General features: G+C 40.0%; 1 protein-coding gene across 2 annotated transcripts in view; it reads left to right on the forward strand.

Annotated features, from left to right (window-relative positions):
- The window catches only part of LOC135109094 (putative neural-cadherin 2), a 112,709-nt gene that overhangs the window by 84,285 nt on the left and 463 nt on the right, over nucleotides 1-27,961 (forward strand). Inside the window, exons 3-6 of one of the 2 annotated variants that reach the window (XR_010272572.1) lie at nucleotides 9,228-9,343; nucleotides 22,169-22,333; nucleotides 22,703-22,840; nucleotides 25,046-25,224. Coding sequence is in view for 1 of the 2 variants with exons in the window: in XM_064020158.1 (XP_063876228.1) it covers nucleotides 9,228-9,343; nucleotides 22,169-22,333; nucleotides 22,703-22,840; nucleotides 25,046-25,120 (494 nt within the window). In the remaining variant the exon portion in view is untranslated. Of the gene's footprint in view, nucleotides 1-9,227; nucleotides 9,344-22,168; nucleotides 22,334-22,702; nucleotides 22,841-25,045; nucleotides 25,457-27,961 lie in introns of those variants that run through there. The other variant, XM_064020158.1, reaches the window with a different exon arrangement.

The raw sequence follows: 27,961 nt of genomic DNA on the forward strand, positions 1-27,961 counted from the left end.
AAATAGTATTGATAATAATGATAGTAATAATAATAATAATAATAATAATAATAATAATAATAATAATAATAATAATAATAATGATAATAATAATAATAATAATATTATTATTATTATTATTATTATTATTATTATTATTATTATTATTATTATTATTATTATTATTATTATCATAATCATTATTATTATTATTATTATTATTATTATTATTATTATTATTATTATTATTATTATTACTACTGTAATCATCATCATCATCATCACAGTAATATGGAAAACAACAACAACAACCACAACAACAACAACAACAACAACAACAACAACAACAACAACAACCACTACTACTACTACAACAACAACAACTACTACTACTACTACTACTACTACTACTACTACTACTACTACTACAACTATTACTACTACTACTACTACACCACTACTGCTACTACTACTACTACTACTACTACTACTACTACTACTACTACTACTACTACTACTACTACTGCTGCTGCTATTATTACTACTATTTCTACTATTTCGAACAATAATAAAGATAATAATAATAATAATAATAATAATAATAATAATAATAATAATAATAATAATAATAATAATAATAATAATAATAAAAATAAGAATATTAACAACTATAATATGGTTAATATTTGTTTCTATAATTAACGTGAAATATTGAGTGACTCTACTAACATTCCAGGATTATATTAAAATATATGGGAGTTATGTTTTTTTTTTTTGTGTGTGTGTGTGTGTGTGTGTGTGTGTGTGTGTGTGTGTGTGTGTGTGTGTGTGTGTGTGTGTGTGTGTGTGTGTGTGTGTGTGTGTGTGTGTGTGTGTGTGTGTGTGTGTGTGTGTGTGTGTGTGTGTGTGTGTGTGTGTGTGTGTGTGTGTGTGTGTGTGTGTGTGTGTGTGTGTGTGTGTGTGTGTGTGTGTGTGTGTGTGTGTGTGTGTGTGTGTGTGTGTGTGTGTGTGTGTGTGTGTGCTATTCCACTACAGGACAAATGTTTCTCCCACGCCTCTCAGCCCTGCATCTGCGTCTGCTGTCTGTCTTTCCCAAACCACCGCATCCTAACTCCTTCCATTCCTTCACCTCTCCGTCCAGAATTCATTACTGTTCAAGACTGCTACTCTGTTACTGTAAATGCCAATTTAAACACCCGGTTTTAATATAGAGCGACTCCAAATTCAAAACACTGTTTCCAACAAGAATATTATGTCCACACACAGTACAATTATTCAATTTTTATTGGGAAACTCGACTCAAACACTGCAATGAGAGCCCTAAACACACTCACGCATGACTTTTTGAGTTACGTACATTTCCATTTTCTCGAGGAAAGTTTTTTTTTTTCAGTATATGCAAGCCACTCACGTAATTCATTCGCATTTATTACATGGTGTAATTGCACCTTAAGAAATAAAGAAATACATGTAGGTTACAGAGCAAAATGTTCCAGAAATTATTCATGAGGCGTTAGGAGCGTGTTGGTGCTGAATGCATCCTGGCCGGGGTTGAAACTCTACACCGGGGATTTGCAGAAAGGAGGCGGCAGGCATTACCTGCTGACGTAAGGCGATAGTCAGCCGCCGCAGCCGCGCAAAAGTAAAAATGGCCAAAAAGCATTCTGCATTTATATCTTTTAGAGAGCAGCAATTTTCATCTTTTAATTGCAGAATGTGCAAATGAATCAACGCATTAAATTCCTATTTTCTCAAACCAGGGTCTCATTAAGAGAAGCCAGAGCAGGAGAGAGAAAATATATATATATATTATTGCGAGAGGAAAATCTTCCCAAATTTCTTGCGGCATCAGAGGTAAGACTCAGCCACACTTACACACTGTTCCTTCCAAAATATTGGCCACGAAAACAACACGAGGAAACCTAATAGCGGCTGAGAACACTGAGGGGGAGGAGCCTCGCGAGGACGCTGGGGACCTCGAGGAGAGACGCCAGACGCTGAGGAAGGAAAGACAAGGCCAGTTGACTGTTTTTCCTGTAACTTGGGAGAAAAAAGTACTGCGGAATTTAGAGTGGCTTAAAAAAATGTTGTTGAAGAAATTTGTGTTTACATCTGCTCGTACATCCCTCATACGTTTCACTGTTTACATTGAATAAAAAGGGAATGATTCGTCTTAAATCAAAGTTCGCAACAGAGGCAGCAGAGACCTTACTGGTGCATGAAAACCATGTCGCAATATCATATCCCCCAGACAAGCACTAAATCACCGAATACAAACACATGCACGCACGCACCAACAAACACTGACCCGGATTAATTGAGTCTACACGCTTCACCGCACCCTTGCTCTCTGTGGTCTTAAACAACTGATGATCTCCTAAGAACTTCAAGGCAATAAACTACTTTACTGGTATTGCAAGTGTTGTACATTCTCTCTCTCTCTCTCTCTCTCTCTCTCTCTCTCTCTCTCTCTCTCTCTCTCTCTCTCTCTCTCTCTCTCTCTCTCTCTCTCTCTCTCTCTCTCTCTCTCTCCTCCCTCACATTTTTTTTATTTGTCTTCCTTCTTCTCATCTCATTCCCATCAGGTATCCACGTAATCTCCTACACCTCTTCCACGCCTTATCAGCTGCCCACTCACCTCCTACCTCCTCCGTCACCACGCTTATCATGGGGAGGAGGGGCGCGTCCACCTCCCCCATCCCACCGTGGCACTGATGAAGGAATCACCGCCCACTGTTTATCTGAAAATCCGCGGCCGCCTCATATTCAAAACGTGGAGTTTGCGCTTCATATTGTGTTTACGAATCGAGGCTGAAGTTTCTGTGATTGACTGATTCAACGCAGAAGGAGAGGAGGAAGAAGGAAGGAACTGAGAGAGAGAAAGAGAAAGAGAGGCGGAAGACTGTTGGTGAAGTTACAGATAAAAGTGAAGAATGAGATGGAGGAGAAGGGGAAGTAGTGAGTGGTAAGTGAGGAGTGGAAAGGACGGGTGGAGACCAATTGGGTGTGCGGGAAGGAGGAATGAAGATGGAAAGCTATAATGGGAATGCCGATGTGGAATGAGTGGCGTAAAGGAGATAGATGTGAAAGGAAAGAAAGAAGACTAGGGCGAGAATGCGGAGATACTAACAAAAAAAAAAAAGAGAGGAATCGCTGAAAGGGAGGTAAAAGAAGTAAAGAGAAAGAGAATAATGGTGAGGGGCAGGAAGAAGAAAAGATTTTGAGTGTTGCATGAAAGAGGAAAGGAGGATGAGTCGACGAAGAAATCTGAAAAAAAAGGCGGAAACTAGACACAAAGACGGAAGTGGGTAATGAAGATCAGTGAGAGAGAGGTAATGAAGACCAAGAAGGGGAGAATAAATACCAAGGGAGAAAGAGAATGGAGGAAGAAAGTGAGGCAGCGTAAAAGACGACAGTTAAATAAACACTGAATACAAAAAAGCTTGATAAAGAAAGACGCTACAAAGAGAACGAAAGAGGAGGAAGAGGAGGAGGAGGAGGCTTGAGAAAGAGAAAAAATATGCGAGAGATATTGGAAAAACAAAAACAAACAGAAAAAATAAGAGACTAGAAAGAGAGAAAGAGAGAAGGGCTGAAAACTGACTTATGCAAACTGATTCAAATAAGGAGAAGTAAAAAGATATGATAATTGGGAAGAAAGGCGGAGAGATGAGAGGGAAGAGGTGCAGAGGAAAGAAGAAAAGGATGGTTATTATGAGCTGACGCCAGGCCTTCCTCTCACCTTGGCTTCCAGTGTCGTTATTCGTTATAATAAATCTAAGTGTTATAAGACTCCGGAGAGTAATCGTGAGCATTAAAAGACGATCTGATTCCCTCACGTTCCGGCAGTCTTATTAACCTTATCAATCCACCAAGACGAATGGCGCCAGATCTCCTATCGCTCCGAACATTAAGGTGTTACAGAGGAACACTCCAAAAGTTCTTATCACTTCGTCAACAAGCTGCAAAGAAGAAAGACTTGGCACTTACATTTTTTTTTCTGGTAATAACACATTTTAAGGTCGAAGCACATTTCAGAATATAAAACGAATATCAGTGAAATTCGAACTTTTCAGAGATCCCTCAAAATGAATTCCCAAGTTCGAGTTAAATCTGAAAATAGATAGGGAGAAATTGGTTCTTGAATATTGTGGCATAAGACTGGAATAGACTGAATAAACAGGTTGTTAGTGCCAAGTCAATAAAGAGCACGAATCTATAGATGGAGATGGTACGTAGATACGGGTAGGCATGTTTTACACAGACTGCCACGTGTTAGACTACTAGCGTTCAGCAGTTTCCCTCATGTCATGTTCTTATATTCCATGTGGAAATATAAAGATATAAAATGTATGTATGTGTATGTTCGCCTGGTGGTGCAGTGCATGCTACTGTAAACATGGGCGCCTGTGAAACGCAACTTATTGAGGCGCATAACACAGCGCGGGTCTTATAATATCCTCCGCTTGGGTGAGAAATCTTGGGTAGAATAGAAAATATTAAGTGTGACTGTGTGTAGCTTGGGTGTGTGAAATATGAGGAGGCATCTGAGAACGAGAGAGAGAGAGAGAGAGAGAGAGAGAGAGAGAGAGAGAGAGAGAGAGAGAGAGAGAGAGAGAGAGAGAGAGAGAGAGAGAGAGAGAGAGAGAGAGAGAGAGAGAGACTATAAGGACTCGAGAAGGGAAAAAAAAAATATATATATATATATATATATATATATATATATATATATATATATATATATATATATATATATATATATATATATATATATATATATATAAATTGTGCAGAGGGGAGAGGGCAGTGGAGAATTATAGAGGTTATTTAATGATGTGAAGGAAAGAGAAAAGGGATGAGGTTATGATTGCAACAGAAAGAGAAGAGTAAAAAGTTAGAATAAAAAATAAAGGATGAAAAAGGAAGGGAGGGGAGAGATGATGAGTTGGAGACGGCCATTGTGGTTCCATCTGAATACAAATAAAAAAATAAAGAAAAAAACTGCAGGAATAGATTGATGTGTGTGTGTGTGTGTGTGTGTGTGTGTGTGTGTTAGCATAAGACGGGTGGCGGAGACTCTATGCGGTGACGCTTGCTTGGTGGAAACTCTGCTTGTTATTTACATCACCAGTCTCCACTCCTTGCTTGCTTCCATTCTTCTCTGTCATGTGAACTACGCCATTCTTTTTTCCTATTCTTATTCTCCATCCTCTTCCTCCTCTTCTCATTTCTATCCTTCGCTTTATTTCTTTCCTTCTTGCTCTTCCCTTTTTCCTTCTTCGTACCTCTTCTTCTTCCTCCTCCTCCTCCTTTTCCTCTTCTTCGTCTCTCTCCTCTTCCTCCAGGCTTAGGTTCACATCCCCGTGTACGTCTCGGAGTAAGAAAAGCTGTGCGAGCGATTTCTTGAGAATTGTTTCAAGCCACCACATCTCAAGGCCTTCGTTTGCTTACGAGGAGAGGAGAATAAGCGGAGGGAGGAGGAGGAGGAGGAGGTAGGGAAATGGTGTGGGATAATAAGGAGGAGCAGGTGAGGGAAGAAGAGAGGAAACAGGAAAGAAGGAACATGGGAAAAGTCTACAGAGGACGAGGGAGGAGAGAACGAAGTCTAAGAGGGAAAAAAAAAGGAAGAAGGAAGTGGAAGACGGTAACGGCAACGTAAAAGAAGAGGAAGGGGAGAAAGTTTTCTTCTCTGTCTTTTTTCTCCCTAGCATTTCGTTATGGAATTTCAATACTGACGTTCATTCCGCTTGATGAAATGTTTCTTACTTGTTGTCTCGCGGCGCACGTGGAGAAGGAACGGATGATTAGGGAAGCTTCCTGTTTGGTGACTCGTTCTTAGGTTTTTCTCCCCGTTTGCCAGTGAATGTATATATTAAAGAAGCATATTTCTTAGAGTGGTAAATGTCGATCTAGTTTGAAGTAAACAAATTTAGGGAACAAACTGCAGATTTTCCAGCACGCAAGGAAAGGTATATTCAATTGCTTATCATTGAGTTTCAGGGATGAATGAACCGTCGAAGCACATGTTGGGTTCACTGCAACCAGTCTCTCTTCAATAGTATTCCGTAATTCCTACCTCGTCAGCAGCCTGGACAGCACACGTGTTTCGACGATCCAAACGCCTCCCTAAAGCTTAATAAGGAAGCAGCTGGATCTACATTTCCTCACAGGCTGGAAGAAGCGCAATCTGGTCCCCATGAATATTTCTCATTCCATTGTCTGTTTCTCAGTTCCTATACCTTTTCTTGTCTTGCATTTCTATATCTGTATGTTTTTACGTCCACTTGTCACTTTCTCTGTTTGTACGAAGAGAAACAAGGTTAATGTTTTATATTGTATAATGCAACGTTATTCACACTCAACTTAATTACTTGGGTGAAGGATGGAAGGCAAATAAATTTTATTAGAACGAAATGCTTACACAACATGATTCAAAACATATAGTAGGAACTGACATACAGAGAACTTTCACTAACATAAATAAATTGACTACAATATAACAAAACTTTGCCCATCCGCCATGTCAATGACTACCTTCACCGTCACGACCCACATCCCAAACAATGGCACGAGGCAATACATCATTTTCTCCCAAGCCTCAAAACCTTCCCTTGCAAATGACAACAATACATCAAAGCTCACAATACTCGCACAATGAAGACAGAGCTAATACCTTTATCAAAACACAACTACCGTGAGTATAGACTTGTTATATGAACGCTCACTGTTTGCTTTAAGGGTATTGCTGTTTATTTATTTATTTATTTTATCTATCACTTTATTTATCTGTTTACTTATTTATCTAATTATTTACTTATCTACTTTGTGTATCACAATGAAGGGACAAGGGCACAAAAAATTATAAAATGTCCACTCAATATGTCATTTCTGAGATATCTCGATATTCCTCTTTTGAAAGAGTTGAGGTCGTAAAGAGAAGCGAATCCAAAAATAGAGAGTTCCAAAGTTTAATAGTTAAAAGGATACAAGAGTGAAGAAACTAGTTCACTCTTATATTAAGGAAGTTTAAAGCCACATATATCAAACTTGCAAAAGAAAATCAATAAAATAAATAAATAAAAAAATTTAAAAATTTTAAAACATAATTTTATAGATGAAAATTAAAGACAGTTATGTTTAAATCCGTTCCCAAAAAACTAGTCTCTTCAATGATTAAACTCCAGTCGTTCGTGTATTTTTCAGCATCACATTGATAAATATATAAATATAGTCCTCGCCGAGTTGCTGCTTTATTAACAAGGTACAGTTGCAGAGAATTGTGTGCCCAATGCGAACACAGACAAAGTGTAAGTTCTTGCTCTCCCTCTCATGTCGGCTTCTCCTTCTGTTTGAGCGAGACTGGAGCAGGAGAGCCCAAGTGTAGGTGCCACGAGACGCTACAATTATTCTTCTGGGAGGAGGCTTAGGGCACGGGGTTCATTCTGAGAGGCTCCAACTTTACAACTTTTAAAAGAATGAAAGAAAGAAAGAAATCCAGAAAGAAAGAAAGAATAAAAGAGAGAAAAAAGGAAAAAAAATGTAGATGGAGATAATAATAATAATAATAATAATAATAATAATAATAATAATAATAATAATAATAATAATAACATAAGAAATAGCAACAGACACCACCACCACCACCACCACCACCACCAAACAAAAACAAAAACAAACACAACACCAACACCACCACCACCACCACCATCACCACCGCCACCACCACCACCACCAACAACAACAACAAAAACAACACCCACCAACAACAACAACAACATCGAGAGGAAGAAGAAGAAAGCGTCACCAAAGCGAGTCAAACAGCGCTCCACAATTAACATGTCAGCAGAGTTCAACTGTATAATTATATTCATGGAGAAAGTTTTTTACGAGCTGTAGACGACTGAGAGCGGCTCTTGGGGGACACATGTAAGTTGTCGGCTTTAGATGTTTGTCTGTCTGTCTCTCTGTCTGTTTGCATCTATGTCTCTCTGTCTGTATCTCCATCTGTTTGTCTGTCTGTCTGTCTGTCTGGTGATGAGGTGAAAGGTACTCAGGGTTTAAAATTATGCAAACGATTATGATGAAACAGATAACAGGAATTCCGTGAAAACTACGAACAATAAAGTGTTTTTTCAGGTTTATTAACCAATCTTAATCTCTCTCTCTCTCTCTCTCTCTCTCTCTCTCTCTCTCTCTCTCTCTCTCTCTCTCTCTCTCTCTCTCTCTCTCTCTCTCTCTCTCTCTCTCTCTCTCTCTGAATAAAAAAGAAGTAAAACGAAAGCCCCGTCTTGGCGCTCACTTAACAGAGACGCAATATTCTCCGTTTCTTGTCATTGTTTCCCTCTCTACTTAACAAAGATTAGTCTACTGCGTCTCGTCCCATCTCAGTAAGAGAGCGCGTGATAGAATGTCAAATTTTCAATGAGCCGAGGACGCTTTCATTAAAATACCCATAGCTCAGGTATTATTCATATTTTCATTTGCGGAGACGAGGTAGTTCTTTTTTATAAGTTTTAAGTAACATTTAATACTCTTACACAACGCTATAAGAGCATTATAAGTTATGCTAAGTACTACTTCTCCCTGCCTACGGGTCTCTCTCTCTCTCTCTCTCTCTCTCTCTCTCTCTCTCTCTCTCTCTCTCTCTCTCTCTCTCTCTCTCTCTCTAGGATTATCGAATTTCCCTCATTATTCCTTCTCATCCTTCCTCATTGCTATTCTATTCCTGTTGCATATCATCTCCATTTTCCTTCTCGCAGCTCCTTTGTCCTCAAAACGTACCGAAAAATCAAGCGTGCTTTCTCTTTACTGCTTATATGTTTAGAGAGGCGGGGCTAGTGAGCCGAGGGCAGGTGGCGGACGTAACGTGGGCGGGAGGGACGGAAGGAGGGATGGTGGGAGGGAGGGGGTCAGGATAGGATAAATTTACGTGCTTTTAGAGCTTTAGTGTGTTTTGATGATGGCCCTCACATTCTCTCTCTCTCTCTCTCTCTCTCTCTCTCTCTCTCTCTCTCTCTCTCTCTCTCTCTCTCTCTCTCTCTCTCTGCAATGGTTTCATCCACCCTTCCTCTTTTCTGTATTATTTTCCGTCCTTTCGCAGGGAACTATTCGTGTGATTTGTGAGAACTATTCTTGTTGTTTCAGTGCAGCACTATCTCTACTACGATGAACCCGCCTTTTATTTTTCCTTCCATGCCTCTGCCACTGCATTTTTCCCGCTCACTAAGACTCCTCCCTCTCCCCCGCAGCGGTGCCAGTGGTCTACAGGATAACCGAGAGCAACGCGGCCTCACACTTCTGGATTCACCCCTCCACTGGAATCCTTTCCCTCGTGTCGCCACTCGACTTCGAGAAGAAGAAAAAGGTAAGATTGAGTCTGTGAGATTGGCTGAGTGTCCGTGTGTGTGTGTGTGTGTGTGTGTGTGTGTGTGTGTGTGTGTGTGTGTGTGTGTGTGTGTGTGTGTGTGTGTGTGTGTGTGTGTGTGTGTGTGCTGCGAAAAGCTTGAATACACACGCATACATCCTGGCAATCTAGAGAATAAATAACACAGATAATTCACCGTGGGAGATGTTTACCTTCAAAGTAGGCAAGAAGGGGCGGAAAGGGATGGCAGCGCGGCAGGCAGCGAGGAGGAGGTAGTAAGGAGAAAGGTTCGGGTGAGTGGTAGGCGGGTTCACATAATATTGACAGGCTGTCGGTCGCTCGGAGTAGAAAGGATTGGAATTCACGCTGAGTTCGCTATTTGTCGGGTCGTGTGGACAGCTGACACGCTAAACACGCCAGCGCCGGATCGTATTGTAAGGTCGTCGCCGTGTTATTAGAGTCTCTGGAGTGTTCACATTTCTTGTCCGCGGCTCGAGATGATGTGTCACTCATTTTGGAGAGTCTGCGGTTGTCTCTTTGGGGTTGGTGGGTGGTTGGATGGGTGTATATTCACCTGTCTGTCTGTCCGTCTGTCCATCTACCTCTCTGTCTCTGTCCTTCTCTATCCTGACACATAAGAAATGAATAGATAAGAACAGCGTCACAGCATTACGCTCAGGTGAGACAGAGTTACATAGAAACACAAGCCACAGCAAGCCTTGCGGTCCTCACGAGGTTACCTGACCTAGGACTACTAAGGTGACAGAAGAAAAAAAATACAGCAAAGCAGAAGGCTCTCCCCCACCCTCCACTTCCTCGGGCATAAGCGATACAGGAAATAATACCTTACAGGGTTAGAGAAGGAAAAACCCGAAGGAAATTTTATAGGAAAGAATGAAACTCGATGAAATCAGGTGCCCCCATTTTCTGGAGGAAAAAAGGTCTCTGTGTTGTTGAAGTCTACCACGTCTCAAGGAACCCCATGCCATAGATTAACTACATGGTGGAAAAAAAATATTTTTTTGATTCATGAGAGTTGAAGGATTTCCCAACAATTTTGCAACCGTTTCCTCTCGAGTAATTTGAAAAATCTATAGTGAAATTTTTACTGCAGTCCATGTTATCGATGCCTCTGATGATTTTAAATACCTGTATTAAGTCGCCTATTAGTCTTCTTTGTGTGAATGGGAATAGTTTTAATTTTTTAAGACGTTTTTCATATGATTTGTTTCTTAAGATTGGTATAATTTTTGTTATTCTACGCTGAACTCGTTCTGATTTATCTATGTCTTCCTGACAATATTCCAAAAGGGGACAGACTATAGAGTTATACGAAGTGAGGATTGTATCATTAGATTTACGTTTTAAAAATCTGCCGATTAAGCCAATTATTTTGTTTATCTTCTTTACGGCTTCTGGACATTGCTGGCTAGGTTTTAAGCTACTCGATATTGTTACTCCTAAATCAATTTCGCTATCTACGCTTTTAAGTTGGGTACCATTTAAAATATACTTTGCTTTCTCGTTTCGATATCCTATGTGAAGCACTTTACACTGCACTAAACTCATTTGCCAGGTTTTCCCCCTCTTTGACAATTTATCGAGATTATTCTGCATTTCTATTACTTGTTCGTTAAAGACTACGGAATTCGCTATTTTGGTGTTATCAGCAAATTTGGATATTATTCCGGTAACACCCTCATCTATATTGTTTATATGAACTAGGAAGAAGAATAGGTCCTAAAACTGATCCCTGTGGCACCCAGCTAGTTACCTTTGTCCAACTGGTTGCTTTCCCATTTATTACTACTCTTTGTTTACGGTTGTTTAGCCAATTTTCTACCCATCTCAACACGTCGCCTTGGATACCATGTGATTTTAATTTAATCGGTAAACGTTTGTGGGGATATTTGTCGAAGGCCTTTTGAAAGTCAAGATATATTATATCTGCCGCTTTACTTTCGTCATACTGTTCATAATATCATAGAAGTCTAAGAGACTCGTTAAACAAGAGCGTTTGTTTCGGATGCTATGTTGAGTATTTTTAAGTAGTTTGTTTTCTTCTAAGTGATTAACAAGTTTGTCTCTTATAAGTGTTTCTAGCATTTTGCAGACGACTGAGGTTAAGCCAACTGGCCAGTAATTGCATGGTAAAGATTTATTGCCTTTTTTAAAAGTCGGAGTTAGCGAGCTTCCACTCATCAGGCATATTACTGGACTGCAGGGATTTACTGAATAATGAAGTCAGAGGTTTAACTAATTCGGATTTCACTTCTTTTAAGATGCGGGGTGAGACTGTGTCAGGCCCGGGTGACTTGCTTACTTTAAGTTTATCGATACATTTTGACACGTCTTTTTTTTTGTTATGATGATACTACCAAGCGCATTGCTGTTATTAAGAGAGAGAGAGAGAGAGAGAGAGAGAGAGAGAGAGAGAGAGAGAGAGAGAGAGAGAGAGAGAGAGAGAGAGAGAGAGAGAGAAACATTCTTTTCACGAATTTTCACCATGAAAAAGGAAGAAAAAAAAAACAGAAAGAGGAGGAAAAACAAACATCGAAATAACAAACCCGTTAGACTGTCATGTAAACAAGAACTAAAAACACACAGACAGACACACACACACACACACACACACACACACACACACACACACACACACACACACACACACACACACACACACACACACACACACACACACACACACACACGTCAATTAACAACAAACAAGAACAGAATGCACATTTACACGGAGGGTGAGCCGAATAACCTCCAGACAACTAAAGGAAGCTAGCTAAAAACACGCCAGCCAGGCAACACCCCTTCTTTTTCGATCTTCTCTGTATGGCAAGCCTTCCTGCTAGACATTCCGGAAGCCATACTCTGGAGGTCCACATTTCAACACCGCCTGGCTGAACACCGTGCCTGCATCCCCCTATATATCAGGAAGCCCAGGTCTATAAGTGGCTCGAGGGGACTCAGTAACAATTTCTCGTTTTCTGTTTTTATTTCCATGCAGTTGACGCAGCGAAAAATCTTGTTATCGTTGAAGGTGAAGAAAAAATACTAGGTCAAGGTTGTAGGAAAAAAAAAAAGGTGAAGATATAAGTAAGTTAGGAAGGTTTAAAGTAAAAAGAAAGCATGGTAAAGTTATATAAAGTTAGCAGAGAAGATAAAGACAGTTAAGAGGAAGGATAATGTCTGTAAAATGAAAAATGAGTAGTGAATAAAGACAAATAGGAGATAAGATAAAGAAAAAGAAAAATAGTAAACAAGTAGAAGAAAAACGACAAAGTAAAAAAAATAAAAAAGAAAGGTAAGGTCTGTAGAATAAAAAAAAAAATAAATACTGGAAGAAGAAAAATAAGAAGTAAAGTAAAAGAAAATAAAAAAAAATACACGGCTTGTAGAAAAATGGCAAAGTAATGTTTAGAAGGGGGAAAAAAGCTAAGGCTCTATGAAATAAGTTTCAAGGAGACATAAGTAAGGTAAAGTTTAAAAACTAGAGCAAGGATTAAAGGAAAAAAGTGGCGGGGTCACAAAGAAGGTAAGATAAAAAAATAAATAAATAAAAGCAGAGGAAGAGCTAGAGAGAGAGAGAGAGAGAGAGAGAGAGAGAGAGAGAGAGAGAGAGAGAGAGAGAGAGAGAGAGAGAGAGAGAGAGAGAGAGAGCTGGAGATACTCGTAAGCAGAGGTATGTTATATTTTTATGTGTGAAAGATGCGTTAAAGGAAAGTGAAAATAGATTAAAAAAGATTAGTGTAAAAATTTCAAGGTACTACCATTGCGAAATTAGAAGTAGAAAGTGGCAGACATAATAATAGGTGAAAAGTGACAGCATTAAGAGAGAGGGAGAGAGAGAGAGAGAGAGAGAGAGAGAGAGAGAGAGAGAGAGAGAGAGAGAGAGAGAGAGAGAGAGAGAGAGAGAGAGAGAGAGAGAGAGAGAGGACAAAAAGAGAGGCAGCATACTGAGGGAAAAGGCATGAAAAGTAAGCGCCAAGAAAAGAGCTAGATGAAAAGCGTTGAAAGTCTAAACAAAAAAGCATAATAGGTCAAACATGACTGCCATACATAGATGGGAGAGAAGGAAGACAATGAGAAGGGGGAAGACTGCATACAGAGAGGAAAGGGGGCGAAAAATGAGAGCCAATAAAAGGTGGCGGTTGAGTAAGGTGGAAAGAGTAAAAAAATACATAGTGAATGAAAAAAAAAAAGACTACCATATTACGTGGAAGGATGATAGGAAAGAGATGAGGGAAAGGTAAGAGAGAGAGAAAAGTAGTGAAAAGTACTAGAACCAAGAGACTGAGGCGATCGAAAAGAGTACAAATAGTAAACAATACACAACAGGTGAAAGATGGCTGGCTAACAGAGAAGCATGAAAGGGAGACAGTGAGAGGGAAGGAGTGAGAGGGAGGCAGTGAGAAGGAAGTAATGAGGAGGCAGTGAGAGGGGAGTAATGAAAAGGAGGCAGAGAGAGGGAGGCAGTGAGAGGGAGGTAGTCAGAGGGGAGCAGTGAGAAAGAGGCAGTGAGAGGGGAGCAGTGAGAGGGGAGCAGTGAGAAGGCAGTGAGAGAGGAGTAGTAAGAAGGAGGCAGTGAGAGGGGGAAAGCAACAGCGAGCAGCAAATGTAACAAAGGACTCCTGGTTATGAAGTCCTAGTCATTGCTGTCTTCCTTCTCAAGTAGAGCACACACACACACACACACACACACACACACACACACACACACACACACACACACACACACACACACACACACACACACACACACACACACAAGGCAGCTCACCCAAACATTTATCCTGTTTTGCGAGTTGACATATATATGAGTCTCCAGAGAAACTTGGAGAAGGTAAACTATGGCAGCCAGAATGTCAGTTTGAACTTGCATTTTACCAAGCATTAATTCTAGCGCAGGAGTGAGTGAGCGGGAGCCTTTGGCTGTACTATCCCATGATTATGTCTCTCACTTTGGATGAGAGTCATTTCTGAACTTTTCTCTCTTTATTTATTTTCTTTTTTTTTTTTTATGAAGCGTCAACTGAGAGGAAATGGACTTTTCTCATTTTCATACCATTGGTCTTCACTCTTGAAAAAAAAAAATCACACTTTCATTCTTCTTCCTTTCTTCACACACACACACACACACACACACACACACACACACACACATATATATATATATATATATATATATATATATATATATATATATATATATATATATATATATATATATATATATATATATATATATATATATATATATATATATATATATATATATATATATATATATATATATATATATATATATATATATATATATATATATATATATATATATATATAAATCTTGAGGTAAGAGGAACTGGACTCCTCTCATCTTTTTATATCTTTGGTCAATCGCCTTCACAGGTGAAAATGAAAAAAAAATCAAAGTCCATTAGGGTCAAAAGGCCTTACTGTTGTTTGTTTTCTTGTGTTCATTTGAGAAAGCGAGATACCAGATGCAGCTTTCTATTAACGGCGATCTTTTACCTTTACACAACGCGCCTCAGCAAAGACTAAAAGATTACCAAGAACAGAAGGGAGAGGGGATGAATGAATGAATACCAGGCATTTCACAAAGAGGCTCAGCAAGTACGCACCTCGACCCTCATCTTTCATAACTTTTATATATGCAGCTCACCTTTGACCGATAGCTACCCGAGAACAAAATGAAATATGAATAAATAAATGAATGAATAACATGTGCTTCAACTGCAAAAGGAACGTGCATTTACCACTCCATGTTTAACCATCAAAACCAGCTCTGAGTTAGTGAGATGAATGAATGTAAAGGTCATAGGCGTGTTCTGTTTCCTGTCAGAGTGTTCTTCCTGGTATCACAAAGGCACGCAAAGAAAGAACAAGCAGTAGCTGACCTTTTGGAACCCTTGAGGTTGTCCTTCATAAGCTGCACTAATTTAATCTGAAATATGACACGTGAGAGAGTAAAGCATCAAGGGAGACATAAATTCCAGCTGGGAATGAAACAGTAAAGTAAATAAATAAACAAACTTGAAAGCTATAACTGAAACGATAAAAAACACACACACACACACACACACACACACACACACACACACACACACACACACACACACACACACACACACACACACACACACATGGAATATGACAAAATTTTTACATGCGATACAGCGAGTGTAACTATTAATAAAAAAATAAACAAAAAATAAAAAATTTATCCTTTCATAAAACGACCCAGTTGCATGATAAACAAATAGATAGATAGATAAATAAATAAATGAATAAATAAGAGATAAGTAAATAAATAAACAAATAAATAAACGGAAAATGGACTTATAAAAACGCTATCCATAGGAAACAAACGCTTATTCACCCACAAGCATCAGTTTCATTGCATATTAATTCTTTTCATTCAGCCATCCAATTACGAAGTAAATAAATAGAGGACGAATAAATAAAAACAGACAAGGAATAATCATCCAAACCAATTACATCTATATGTTAAAATAATAACTTTTTTTTACTCGAGTCAATTATATAATAAATCAACACAAAAACAAAAACAAAAACAAAAAAATATGCAAACGGTGAAACAAAACTGGGAATAACAAACTTCTTTCAGTCGACGTGCCAATGTACATAAAAAAAAACACAACAATGCAAACCGTGAAAAAAAAAAAATAGAAATAACAAACACATACACATAATTCAACTAAGAGCACAAACTAAAACCTGAAAGAAACGAGGAATTGGTAGATGAACAAATAAACACACAGAAAAGACTTCCCAAACCTGACACAAACATAGAATTAACTACATCGATCACCGCCCATAAAATAGAATGCGGTAGTACAGCTCACGACCACACCAATCGGCTTTTCCTCCTCTCTCCCCCTCTCCATTCCTCTCCTTAGTTTCCCTCATTACTCTCCCACCCGCACTCCCAGCCTCCCTTTTCCACTCGCCCTCCCTTCACCCTTCTCTACATTTTTCCTCCCTCCCCTCTAAACTATGCCATTCGTTATACTCACGTGCTTTTTTCTTTATATCCGCGTATATTCTGTGTAACCCCCCCATCTCTCTCTCTCTCTCTCTCTCTCTCTCTCTCTCTCTCTCTCTCTCTCTCTCTCTCTCTCTCTCTCTCTCTCTCTCTCTCTCTCTCTCTCTCTCTCTCTCCGTAGTACCGCATTAAGCAATTGTGCACCCCACATTCGTTAGGTTTTTCTCCCAATCCTTCTTTTTTGTTCAGGTACTTTTACAGCAACCACTCCGATTACATGCTGCTGGTTTTGTTGTTTTTGTCACTACTGCAGTTCGTTTTACTCATTTTTTGTTTACTATTTATGTGCTGCTGCTGCTGCTGCTATTACTACTACTACTATTACTACTACTACTACTACTACTACGACTACTACTACTACTACCACTACTACTACTACTACTACTACTACTGCTACTACTACTACTGTTACTACCACTACTACAACTACTACTACTACTACTACTACTACTACTACTACTACTACTACTATTGTTACTACTACTACTACTACTTCTACTGCGACTACTATTATTATTACTACTACTACTATTACTACTACTACTACTACTACTACTACTACTACTACAAATGATAATAATAATAATAATAATAATAATAATAATAATAATAATAATAATAATAATAATAATAATAATGCTGATGATGATAATGCTATTCTTTCATAATCGATACGGGGCCAGTATACATGGAGGGATGTCAACTTAAAAGGGTTGCATGTGCAAAACTTTTGGGAATTATTATAGATGAAAAACCTGAACTGAAAAAGTCATATACAGTCAGTCTGCTTAAGATTATCGAAAACATGTGGACTATTATATAAGATTCGTTATAATCTAACAACAAATGATAATAATATATTGTTTGTCCAATTGGGAATGTAAGTGCCTGTCGATTAAGGAAATCATTGTAACACAAAAGAAACTGATGAGGGCCATAACATTTAAAGGGAAGGATAACTCTACATATTTTTTATCTAATAATCTGAAACTACTGAAGTTAGAATTTTTGCTTCAACATTTTTGCCTTCTAACTGTATATAATGATTTAAATGATGGCAGTCATTATAAGAAAAAAAAAGTTTAGAGTCATTCACCACAGCCAAGGCACCAGAATAAACATCAACCTGATTTGTCCACAACACATAACATAATATAAGTTTTCTATACATTGTTTTGGGCCGAAATGTTGGAACTCATTACCAGATGACAAGAAAACAATAAATAATTTTAATATATTCAAAATTAAACTTAAACATCATTTATATGTATTACAAACTCAGTTTGTAGTGTAATAGAATAAAGCTAAATATAATAGATTTATATCGACCAAATATTTTGCTTACATACCTGTGTTAATCTTGTTATTGTGTGTTTTTAGGTATGTTTGTTGCCGTCACTGTGACACTTTTCCCATCATGTAAATTAAATTTATGTCTGCTGTGGGGCTCATGCTCAGCAAACTAATACACTTTAAATATGTATATGTTCATTGATGTATGTGATTGCTATGGGCAATCAATAAACAAAAACAAAAAAAATCTACCCTACTACTGCTGTCCAATTTACCATTATTTGTACTACTGCTGCTGCTGCTGCTGCTGCTGCTGCTACTACAGCTGCTATTATTACTGCTACTACTACTACTACTTTTGCCATAACTATCACTATTACCGCTCCTACCGCCATTTCCCTTAAGTATGTCATTCCGCATACTTTTCTTTCCACGGGTGTAAGAAAAGAATTTATGACTTGCATAAAGACAGACCTTCGCACTGCACCCAAGTACATCCCCAACAAAAAAATCAAGTTTTTTTTTTTTTTATGTAGGAAGGACACTGGCCAAGGGCAACAAAAATTCAATAAAAAAAAAATGCCCACTGAAATGCCAGTCCCATAAAAGGGCCAAAGTAGTAGTCAAAAATTGATGAATAAGTGTCTTGAAACCTCCCTCTTGAAGGAATTCAAGTCATAGGAAGGTGGAAATACAGAAGCAGGCAGGGAGTTCCAGAGTTTACCAGAGAAAGGGATGAATGATTGAGAATACTGATTAACTCTTGCATTAGAGAGGTGGACAGAATAGGGGTGAGAGAAAGAAGAAAGTCTTGTGCAGCGAGGCCGCGGGAGGAGGGGAGGCATGCAGTTAGCAAGATCACAAGAACAGTTAACATGAAAATAGCGGTAGAAGACAGCTAGAGATGCAACACTGCGGCGGTGTGAGAGAAGCTGAAGACGGTCAATTAGAGGAGAGGAGTTGACGAGACGAAGAGCTTTTGATTCCACCCTGTCTAGAAGAGCAGTATGAGTGGAAACCCCCCCGACATGTGAAGCATACTCCATACATGGATGGATAAGGCCCTTGTACAGAGTTACCAGCTGGGGGGAGTGAGAAAAACTGGCGGAGACGTCTCAGAACACCTAACTTCATAGAAGCTGTTTTAGCTAGAGATGAGATGTGAAGTTTCCAGTTCAGATTATAAGTAAAGAACAGACCGAGGATGTTCAATGTAGAAGAGAGGGTTTGTTGGGAGCAGCAGCCAGTATCACTGATCAGATTGGAATTAAGTGAGGGAAAAACTATACAATATGAGTTCCCTCCGCGGCAAAATTTCTACACGAATATTTCAGCTACAATTTTTTTTTTTTCCACTAATCCACTCATGACAGATTACGTAGGTTAAGTTAGATTAGTTTGGACTCCTGAGGTGGGAGAGTTTTTGTCAGGAGGGTTTTTTTTTTTTTCTTTTTGAGTAGGAGGGGTGCCGCCTAGGACAACAAAACTGAAATAAAAAAAAAAGAAAAGAAAAGACCCACTAAGGTGCCGGTCCCCGAACAGAGTCGAAAGCGGTTGTCAAAAATTACAGAATAAGTGTCTTGAAACTTCCCTTTTGAAAGAGTTCAGGTCACAGGAATTATTTAGGGCGAAATTTTCATGAAGGAATTTTCGAGGGTGAATTTTACACAGAAGCGAGAAAACAAAATGGAGCACAAGCACTTTATTTCTGTAAGAGCCCAGTGCTCTGACGGCAGCCACATTCAAAAAGACGTTAGTCGAAACTTTAGGGAAATGAGATGCTTCTGCTTCATCCAGTGTTTCCTCACTTCCATGTAAATCTTACCTTTAAAGATTCCTCCATGAAAATTTCACCAGAAATAATTTTGAAATGTCATGTAATTGTCTTATACAAAACTAATAAGAATACACAATACGCCTCAACACTCACACATACAAATAAACACAGACATCTCCACATCTACCAACACCACCATTCATCAACACACATATGTTGTACACAAACACATCCAGACCAATCCATCCACCAGCATACCTCCCCATTCATACATACAAAAGCACAAAGACTTATCCACATTTATCCACACCAACAACTATTCGCTAAAAGTGTCCACACGAGACGCCAAATCCAGAGCTCAATTAAACGTGCGAATTTCAAAGGCTCCTAGTTGGCTTTAAATGTGAGCCAGCGTGAGGAAATTTGGAAGTTCTTGCTCACAAGAGGTACGCAGTTTTTAAGAACGTGAGCCGGAAGTAAACAAGCTTAACTAATATCAAGGGACTTTAGGCACTTTTAGAAACATGTACACAATTATAAATCAGCATTAGGAAAATAAACGTAGATTAGTAGTGTCGACCGTATGAGACACAGGTTTGAAGGACCTAAGCCGAAGGTAAATAAGCTAAAAACAAAGCTGTTTAGATTGTTTTTAGAAGCATGAACAAACATGGAGTTATAAATTATCTTTAGGAGCACAAATAACTGAGAGTGGTAGCGTCACCCTTAACGACCCTCCTCTCACGCCTCGCTCTCCCTACCTATTTTTTTTTTTTTCTTTTTTTTGTGTGTGTCTCTTCTCATTTTCATCCTCCTCAGTCTCGCTATTTCACTTAATGTAGGCCATCACAGGTATTACAGGGCATCAGTATTATTGGCTTCCCTTCCTATTTCTCTCCAATAAAATGATGGTATAAAAAATAACCCTCAAAGTCTTATGGCTATTTCTCAAAGAAGTTTATTTTTTACCTACAATCTGTCCTTCCCCTTAATGGAAATAATTGTTTTGATTGCCATATAGACACTTTAGTTTTCTTGCCATCTACTGCAAGGAATCAGAAATTGCCTTGAAATATTGTGACCCTAAGAGGCGTTAGAGGTGATGCACTTCAGAACACCAGCCTCTTTGAGAGCAACAAACCGAAACAAAAAGTTAAAATGGTGGCAGCCACATGGATGAGACTGGAAAAGCTGACTGTGTGACCAGCAGCTGTTCGATAACACAGCCTTTGCAACGCTTCCTAGGAATCTGATGAACAAATAAAAAGAAGAAAGAAAAATGCCAAACTGACGCAAACAGAATATTGTTCAAAGCAAAACTCTCTCTCTCTCTCTCTCTCTCTCTCTCTCTCTCTCTCTCTCTCTCTCTCTCTCTCTCTCTCTCTCTCTCTCTCTCTCTCTCTCTCTCTCTCTCTCTCTCTCTCTCTCTTTACAAAGTGGCAAAGCAGAGATGCTGTTGTGAGTTCATATTTTCCTTAATGAAATTTCATGCACTCAAGCACAGTGGCACACGCACATAGACACACACGCTCGTGCGCGCGCACACACACAGAAACACACACACACACACACACACACACACACAACACACACACACACACACACACACACACACACACACACACACACAGAGAGAGAGAGAGAGAGAGAGAGAGAGAGAGAGAGAGAGAGAGAGAGAGAGAGGTGGGGGGAGGAAGGCAGTGACACACCAGACAGGAGTTAGGGACGTAAAAAAAGGCTCACGTGAATCAGCGCTGATGCCCCGCCACTCCGTACCTCCGGCGGCGAGGCTAAGCTCCTCATTTTCTTCCTCTTCTAAAGGCTTAATCGATTTCATAAGTCTGAAGCAGCCGAGCGGTCATCCGTGCGGGGTTCAAGGGAGGTCGAAAAGGGAGAGGTGAGGGAGAGAGCAGGAAGAAAAGAGATTGAGAGGAGCAATCTTCCGCGGCATATCTCACAGGGATGACTTAACGAAGACCGTCATGTCTATTGAGGGTAATCACGAGTCTCCCTGGTGGTTCATGCCATTTGAGCTATAGCCGTGCAGCCTTCGCGACGACAAGACGGCAACCATTACATTTTCTCTTTTCAGGCACAAGCGACCCTTTCTCTCTCTCTCTCTCTCTCTCTCTCTCTCTCTCTCTCTCTCTCTCTCTCTCTCTCTCTCTCTCTCTCTCTCTCTCTCTCTCTCTCCTCTCTTATCTTCTTTTCCCTTCCTCTCGCTTCTGCTCCTTATCTTGCTCTCACTTATCATTCGGCATCTCTTTATATTTCTCCTTTTCCCTCTACTCATAATCTTCCTTATCTCTTTTCCTCCTCATTCATCGTTTCTATTCCTCTTCTTCCTTCTCTCACTTAATCATTCTCTTTCCTTTTCCTTCTCCAAATCTTGCAATTCCTCCTCTTCTTTTGACTTTGTCCTCTGATTATCTTTCTATTTCTCTCGTTTTTTCCCCTCTCCTTCTAATCTTCCATTTCCTCTTCGCATTTCATCGTTGTGTCATCACCCTCTCCCTACTTTTTCTTCCTCCTCCTCCTCCTCCTCCTCCTCCTCCTCCTCCTCATTTTTTTTATTTCTTTCTTTTCTTTTTTTTTCTTCTTCTTCTAGTCTCACAATTCCTCATGTTGTTTCATGGTCTGGTTCTCTCTCCCTCAGTACGAATTGGTGGTGGAGGCGCAGGCGGGCGAGGAGAGCAGCGAGGCACGAGTGATAGTGAGGGTGGAGGACCAGAACGACCACGCCCCTGTGTTCCCTACGTCCCTACACGAGACTCAAATCACAGAGGAGGACGACAGGCATCTTCCTAAAACCATCCTGACGGTGAGCATCGCGCTGAGTTCAAGCGTAAAATTCCTACCCTCTCCTTTGACCACCTCCGTTTTCCCTTTGGTACAGAGAACATTAAATGGTGAGGATCCGTTTTCCCTTTAATACAGAGAACATTGAACTGTAAGGATCCATTTTCTCTTTGTTACAGAGGACATTAGGTACAGGGAACATAACTCTGAGCATTAATTTTTCTCTTAACTTCAAATTTTGTTTTCTCCCGAGTGAAAGCTGAAGTTAGATCATTCGCTTTCGCTTATGATCAGAGTATTTACTGCCTTTCCAATCAAGGACGTCCGTTTTCGCGATGCTACAGAGCGTCACCAATCGTTAGAACGTTCTTCAGCTTCTCCATCGTTGCAGCAAGTGACGGCGACGGACGCAGACGCGGGGGAGTTCGGTCGCCTCACCTACAGGCTATCAGGTGACGGTGTGGAGGGCAGCGAGGAGGAGTCCGCCTTCGCTATCGATCCCTTGACAGGAGCCATACGTCTGCTGAGGGTGCGTACATGTCTAGGCTTAGGAACAAGCTTCGGTTTATTTATTTATTTTTTTTTCAGTAGCATGTACAGTATAAACAACATAATTAGTTCTAAAGAGTAGATAATGATACCTTCTTTTTCTTATGGTTTTTAAGGGTGTGCTTTTGCTATTATTGCTGATTTGGATCGTAATTTATTTTTAATGATAACTGTGTTAAAGGTTAAAGGTAGGATCTTATGGTTACTGATTCCGCAAATATAACTCGCGAGAGAGAGAGAGAGAGAGAGAGAGAGAGAGAGAGAGAGAGAGAGAGAGAGAGAGAGAGAGAGAGAGAGAGAGAGAGAGAGAGAGAGAGAGAGAGAGAGAGAGAGAGAGAGAGAGAGAGAGAGAGAGAGAGAGAGAGAGAGAGAGAGAGAGAGAGACAGACAGACAGACAGACAGACAGACAGACAGACAGACAGACAGACAGACAGACAGACAGACAGACAGACAGACAGACAGACAGACAGACAGACAGACAACAAAGAATAGCCAGTGAACTCATAACAATAAGCGTAAGAATTTCAAAGTTCATGGATGGGAGTAATTTCACTTCGTGCCGCATAGTTTATGAAAATCAGGCTATTTATGTGAGTTTCCACCAAGATGTCGTACACTCCACCCTGTATATTTATGTTTCCTAAGATATTGTTACTCGCCAATGACTCCCACGCACAGTCGTATTTATGCATGCAATATTGTAAACTGGGATACTGAATTCACCTGAAGTTACTCACCTTACTTCTTTTCATGGATTGGCATTAGAGTGAAATGAGAGGCCACAGATTTACCATCATTCACACTCTTACTTATCACTGAGATATTACTAAGGAATATAGTTTAAATCCCACTCAGGTAAATTTATGAACATTGACCGGTAATAATTCAGCCATGATACATTTGGTTAGGTTGGTCAGGCAGAATGTATCAAGGGGTGGAATTGTTTTTAAGGAGGAATCATCGAGGGTGGGATATAAATCGATGAAATCTCTACATGGTATTACTAAAGTACGACGCAATACTGATAAGACTAATGACTAACTGCAGCCCTTCGTGTTCCTCTTGTTAAGTGAAGTTGTAATTATACAGAGATGGATTCAAGAACAAGGCAAAAGCATCTACCACCAATCCATCGAAATAACTTATCCCTATCATCCCCCTCACTTCTCTCGATTACCAGCATCCATCTACCTTCCTCTATACCCTTTCACCTCTCAGCCCCACTCCCCCCTCACTCACTCAACGGCCCCTTCCACACGCTTTGACTCGTATTCTGAAACGCTTTGCTCTACCCCCCACGACTGTTTTCAAAGGCCAGAGATGATTAGCCGGGTTCTCAAGAGTGTTTCTCCTACTGCCAATGTAGAAATCTCCTTACTCAGTCACTAAAATCATAAAAAAAAAAGCATGCTTAAAAGGTAAATTTTCAGTTTCCCAACAAGCTCTATACGGCAGATAAAACTCTTTTTCCTGATAAGTTTCGATTCTTTTTTTTTTTTTTAATAATCTGCTATCACTTTCTGTCGCAAGTCACTCTGTTGTCACTTTGCCCCCCACTAAAAAAAAAAAAAATAATAATAATACGGAACATTACAATTTACGACAAAAATGTATTGCAAATTAGTCAAAAAACATCAAAACTTACCACAAATAAATGGTCTCATCCATGCAAATATCATTAGTTACCTCACCAGCACTGCGCAGTAAGTAGTGTAGACCAGTCACTCACAACAATACTCCCGATAAAAAGGTGGCGTTATTATCTAACGTAAGCAAACATAACCTAACCTAACTTAACCTAACCTAACCAAAGCTAAGCTAACCTAACCTAATCAAACCAAACCTAACCTAACTTAGGCAAATCTAACCTACCTAACTAAACCTAACCTAATCTAACCATACCTAACCTAACCTAGCGATAACACGTCCGAAAACCAATAAATAAAAAAAATAGAAAAATCGCTGACGCTGTTAGTATTAAATTGCGACACATATATATGTGGTTCAAAATACTAAGCACGAGGAGCTCTAGCAAATGAGACACGTCATGAAAGTAGAAGTGAATTTGTAGTGATTCTGGAATAATACCCTTAAAAATCCGTGCAACTTCAAGTACAGGTTTTTGAATGTAGTGGGTAAACAACGCAGAAGTGTTTCAGAATATGGTCCTATTACTCCCCACAGCCCCTGGACCGCGACCCCCCCCCACGGACGGGCACAGTGGAACCTGCGGGTGACGGCCACGGACGGGGAGCTTGAGGCGCATACCGACGTCCGTGTTAACGTGAAGGACGTGAACGATAACGCGCCCTTCTTTCCCTCCCGCACCACCACCGCCGCAGTCTCCGAGGACACGCCTAAAGGTAAGGGGCCGCATCAAAGAATACAAGCCAGGCAATCGCTATGAAAATAAATGTTCTGCGTGATGGAGTTCTGGTTTAAATGAGATATATGAGTCACTCGGACACACGCACCAGTATAATGAATTGCCTGCCAGAAGAGCGTGATATAAATGGACCTCTAAAAATGCACCAAGCACCTAACCAGCTTCCCCAAGGACTGTTCTAGAGTTGTTTTTTTCTTAATGCCAGTGATGATGCGAGCCATTATTATATAGACTTCTACCACCCCTGCCTATTATTTGCGTGAGCAGAGTAAATGACCCGAAGAAAAATTATGTCATTATTCTTTTTTACATCGAGAGATTTCCTCATCGCTGCCTTCCCTTCTCTCCTATTCTCTTCCATGCGGCACTTTCCATCACCTATACTCAACCTCGAGATAAAATGTCATACCTGAGGCTGCTGAGGCTGCCGGGGCTGCTCACTTTTCATGCATCTCCAATACCAGTTCACCTGCTGGAAAGAAAAAAATAAGCTTAAATTTAACTGAATATGAGAAAAGTGTTGACCTAGCCACACACTAATTCTGCGGTGTATGCAGTCACGTGTATTCCAGAGATATAATTAAATTAGGCGAGGCAAGACCCACCCAAGCCTTTAGTTCTTGCCGCTGAGCCTCATGCTTGTGCAGTATACGTGCCTTGAATCTACGATTTTCTACTCCGCGTTAAGCTATGCAGGTAGTGGACTACCTCATTCTGTCATCGTATTAAAAGTGTCCCAAGACAAGAAAATAATGCTGAAGCTTATTTTCTGGATGAAATCCAAGTGCCAGGCAGGGAAAAGCACGTTAATTTTCCTGAAAAACAGAAGTGCAATGTGCAGACTTATCAGAAAGGAAAAAACTTTTGACATTTCAAAGCAAAATGTAAAAGTACAAACACTTTCGCGATAGAGAAACAACCCGCAGCGTGAAAAGTCGCAGAAATTGTCACTGAAAGAATATCATTCGTTTAGAGCGGCTTTCACCCTGACCTTTAATCCCCTTTAATTGCTATGACTCCTCACAGACTTAATGAACTGGTCAGGTGTAAGTTTATAATATAATAATGAAAGACACCATGGACAGCAAAAAGGAGTGTCCGACTAGTCCAAACCTTGTAGTGCCTGCACATATATTTTTGTTCAGTAAGAATTGTGTATGATTGCTCAAATACAAGATAAGATGATGCATTGTCATTGACACTCACAAGGTTTACAAGCAAGTTCACGTCCTCCTACAATAGGCGTCACAACAGGACAACTTATTGTCCATCCTCCCTCGTGAGCTGGCCAATAAACGTGCACCGCCTGTCCTCCACTTCGAAGTACTCAACATGCTTCAACTTGTCACTCTCATCCATTGTCTGCACATAACCAAATCAACGCTCCCTGTCTATCCTCATCCCTCCAGTAGCATGCACAGTCACACTCTTGCGTCACTCTGCCTGGGTCACTCTGGCAATAGCACCACATATCCACCTCCCCTTCTTTTCAGCACGCTCACATTATCACATTATAAATCTTGACATAATCCCCTTTAATACTACAAGATTTACCACAATAAGGGCATCATATATCACATAACAGCATATACCCTTAAATTTTTCATATGTACTCGTAGGCAAATACCTCTCCAAGATTAAAGATGATATTAGGTTCTACTGCTGTCAAGGCATCATACACCACACACACATGGAACATAAATCCTGCCTTTCATTACGTATGTAGGCGAGGTCTTCTCTCATTGTCAGGAATGATATTGAGTCCCTGAGCCTTTTTTCCACAAACTCGTAATTTTCCTAATCCTATCACACACATTGCAGGGACTCATTTCAACAATAATCCCTTCCACTCCTCCCGGCACAGTTTTGTCCCCGCTCCACTTCCACTCACTACAGGAAAATCAGATACATTACTCCGACTGACAATTACTTCAGTCCCACCAGTCCATCTTTTTTTTTTTTTTTTTTTGCGCGGCTCGTCGCCCCACGCCACACGTACTGTAGAATTGCCAGCCATGTCCCTCGTGCACACAACACTTGGTCAAACGCCGCCACTCAACACTGGGTAATTGTGATGACTACGCCTGCCATCACCCTACTTTTGTCCATTACTCATCATTCATGTTCTTTACTTCATTAATACTTTGAAAATTATTCATATAAGCTGAAAATCATGTTGCAACAAACTAACGCTGGTATACTTATTGTCACAAGAGAAATTTATAGTTTATGGTGCAAAACTTATTCACGAGACGCCTAGAAGAGGTCTCTACTTTCTCTAGGGTAAACTCCTGAGCGTGATCCCCCTTTCTTGTACCCACTAACACTGAAGGATTATTCCATTTGGGCTTTACTCGAACTTAACATGTGCCACAGTAGAGCAGTTTTCCCTTGTATTTACTACCGCCCATCATCATCATGGGAAACAGCTTAATATTATGGACTAAAAACTTGTCACTTACGTTAACGACCTGATTATTTAAGGGTTTTTTTTTACAGTGTCATTATTATATATGTATTTTAATGTTATTTTCATTTCGCATGCACAGCATGATTCCACAATTCAGGGTTAAATCACTGCTGCTGCTGCTGCTGCTCCCTCCCTCCCTTCCCAAGGTCCTCACTTCAGCTCTCCTTCTCCCCTCACCTCTCCCTGCCCTGCTTCACCCCAGCTCTCCCTCTCCCCTCCCTCTTCCTCCCCCTGCCTCACCCCA

This window comes from Scylla paramamosain, chromosome 18 (genome assembly GCF_035594125.1).
Source record: "Scylla paramamosain isolate STU-SP2022 chromosome 18, ASM3559412v1, whole genome shotgun sequence".
Classification (NCBI taxonomy): domain Eukaryota; kingdom Metazoa; phylum Arthropoda; class Malacostraca; order Decapoda; family Portunidae; genus Scylla; species Scylla paramamosain.